Source organism: Propithecus coquereli, unplaced genomic scaffold, assembly GCF_000956105.1.
Source record: "Propithecus coquereli isolate 6110/MARCELLA unplaced genomic scaffold, Pcoq_1.0 Scaffold18379, whole genome shotgun sequence".
NCBI lineage: Eukaryota > Metazoa > Chordata > Mammalia > Primates > Indriidae > Propithecus > Propithecus coquereli.
This window is the reverse complement of record NW_012143167.1, coordinates 729-3,356: the sequence shown is the minus strand read 5'-3', so window position 1 is coordinate 3,356 and position 2,628 is coordinate 729. Positions and strand designations below refer to the sequence as shown.

General features: G+C 47.3%; 1 protein-coding gene across 1 annotated transcript; it reads left to right on the top strand.

The window, feature by feature from the left end:
* The first annotated feature begins 1,120 nt into the window (after nt 1–1,120).
* LOC105808923 (olfactory receptor 1361-like) lies at nt 1,121–2,062 on the top strand. Its single transcript, XM_012642685.1, has one exon. It carries the CDS (start codon nt 1,121–1,123, stop codon nt 2,060–2,062), a length of 942 nt encoding a protein of 313 aa, XP_012498139.1.
* The last annotated feature ends 566 nt before the right edge of the window (nt 2,063–2,628 follow it).

The window sequence follows — 2,628 nt, the reverse complement described above, 5'->3', positions numbered from 1 at the left end:
TCTCTCTCTCTCTCTCTCTCTCTCTCTCTCTCTCTCTCTCTGATTCCTGCTGTGTTTCCCAGGCTGGATTCAAACCCCTGGGCTCAAGCCATTCTCCCACCCCAGTCTCCCAAGTAGCTGGGACTATGGGCATGTGCCACTGTGCCCAGCTATAACCTCAGTTTCTGAGCTAAGAAAGACAGAAGAAAGATGTTTTGATAACTGACTTTTCAAACCTATAAGCATAAACCCACATCAGCAAGGTGACACAATTTCAGATCTCAGGGAATATTCTCTGGGACTTGTCTCCACCAGATTGCTTTATCTCCAAGTTCTGACCCAGGAATTAGAGAATATCTTTGTCATCATTGTTGGGTCTGGAGGGACCAGGAAATAGGTGTGACAATTACTTTCTGCTTGTCTCTAATGAGACTCTAAGGCCTAAGTCTAGTCCCAGGGGCCACGGAGGCTCCTGTAAAAACCTGTCTGTGATTCCCCCAAACATCCTTCCTGCACAGAAGGTTAAGGCCACGAACATTTGCTCTTCACTTGCTCAGGACCCCCTGTATTTCCAATTCTTTCAAATCCTTAGAATAAATAGGAGCATTGATCAGTCCCTCCAAGGTGAAGAACACTTGATAGTAACAGCACCAGCTTCTTCCAGGTAATATTATAATGGTGGAGATGTCAATGTTTCTTTACTAATGAGTGAAGTTCTTTGAGAAACTCCCTTTGCTAAATCTTCCACATGCAGGGAGCAGTAGTAAGAGTTTTGAGTCCACCCGCTGGAGCTTGAGAGGGCCACTGTAATAGCTGCTTCTCTTTTCTCTGTAAGCTCCTGGGGAAGGGGAGAAAGCCTGGGAGTTTTAAAGGAGACCCACATAATAGCAGACAAGGGCTGTGCATGTGCCTGCACATTGTTTTTATGTTATTCTTATAAAATTAAAAGAATAAGTCCAGTGGGGCACCATCACCTAGGACTGGGAGTTGGAAACCGGGGGGTGTAGGGACTAGAGGTGGATCCTTACTGACGTGGATCGTGTTAACATGACCATGGCTGGAGCTTGACTTGTTGCATCCAAACCTGCAGCTTCTACATTTCTGACCTCTGGCTCTCTTCTCTACATCTGGGATCAGGCCGATGAGAGGCACAAACCAGTCGAGTGTCTCCGAGTTCCTTCTCCTGGGACTCTCCAGGCAGCCCCAGCAGCAGCAGCTCCTCTTCCTGCTCTTCCTGAGCATGTACCTGGCCACGGTCCTGGGAAACCTGCTCCTCATCCTGGCGGTCAGCACTGACCCCCGCCTGCACACCCCCATGTACTTCTTTCTCGGCAACCTGTCCTTCGTGGACGTCTGCTTCTCCTCCACCACCACTCCCAAGATGCTGGCCAATCACGTGCTCGGGAGCCAGACCATCTCCTTCTCTGGCTGCCTCACGCAGATGTATTTTCTCTTTGTGTTTGCTGACATGGACAATTTCCTTCTGGCTGTGATGGCCTATGACCGCTTTGTCGCTGTGTGCCACTCCTTACATTATACCACAAAGATGACGCATTGGCTCTGTGCCCTGCTGGTCGCTGGGTCGTGGGGTGTGGCCAGCCTGAATGCTCTGTTGCACACCCTGCTGGTGGCTCGACTCTCATTCTGTGCAGACAACACCATCCCCCACTTCTTCTGTGATGTGACTCCTCTCCTGAAACTCTCCTGCTCGGACACGCACCTCAATGAGATGATGATTCTTATCGCAGCCGGACCGATAATGATCACCCCGTTTATTTGCATCCTGGCGTCATATGTCCTTATTGCTTGTGCTGTCCCGAGAGTCCCATCCACAAAGGGAAGATGGAAAGCCTTCTCCACCTGTGGCTCCCACCTGGCTGTAGTGTTCCTCTTCTATGGCACCATCATCTCTCTCTATTTCAGTCCCTCATCTTCTCACTTGGCTGAGAAAGATATAGCAGCTGCTGTGATGTATACGGTGGTGACCCCCATGCTAAACCCTGTCATCTACAGCCTGAGGAACAAGGACATAAAAGGGGCTCTTGGAAAAGTGATTGCCATGAAAATTTTTTTTACTCAATAAAGATATGGCCTAAGAAAATTATGGAGGCAACAAATTTTCCAAGAAAATCCTGTATGTTTTTTCTACTGTGTTAAACTTAGCATTTGTCTTTTGTAAGAGAAACATCTACTATCTACCTTGGGAGAACAAAACTCTTGATAGAGACCCTTTAGGTTAAAGATGGAAAGAGAGACCCTTTAATCAAATGACTTGACTATCCCAATTGTCAATGCCTTCCAGCCAAATCCCACCAGGAACATCCCTGTAGCTCCACAAATTGGATTTGTTACTCATTATAACGGAACAGGGAGGGGTCTCAACAGGGTGATAAAAAGGAGCTAGGCTTGTGTGATGGCTGGTGAGGAATTAGGAATGGTCTTTCCTCTGGATTAAATGTTGGTACAGAATAGGGGTAATTCTGATTGGATATCTTAATGTGTTTTATCTAAAGGAAGGAAGACTGGACTGACACCAAACCTGTGACAGTCACTCATATCAGCCAGCGCAGGGGGATGTTTGGTCATTTTTGTGCCTAGGACAGTATTCCTGTTTCGTGTTCAGACATGATTACAGAATAGTCTTGTTTT

Coding starts and splice junctions, on each gene's coding strand:
- LOC105808923 (XM_012642685.1), top strand. CDS start 1,121: ATGAGAGGCACAAACCAGTCGAGTGTCTCCGAGTTCCTTCTCCTGGGA.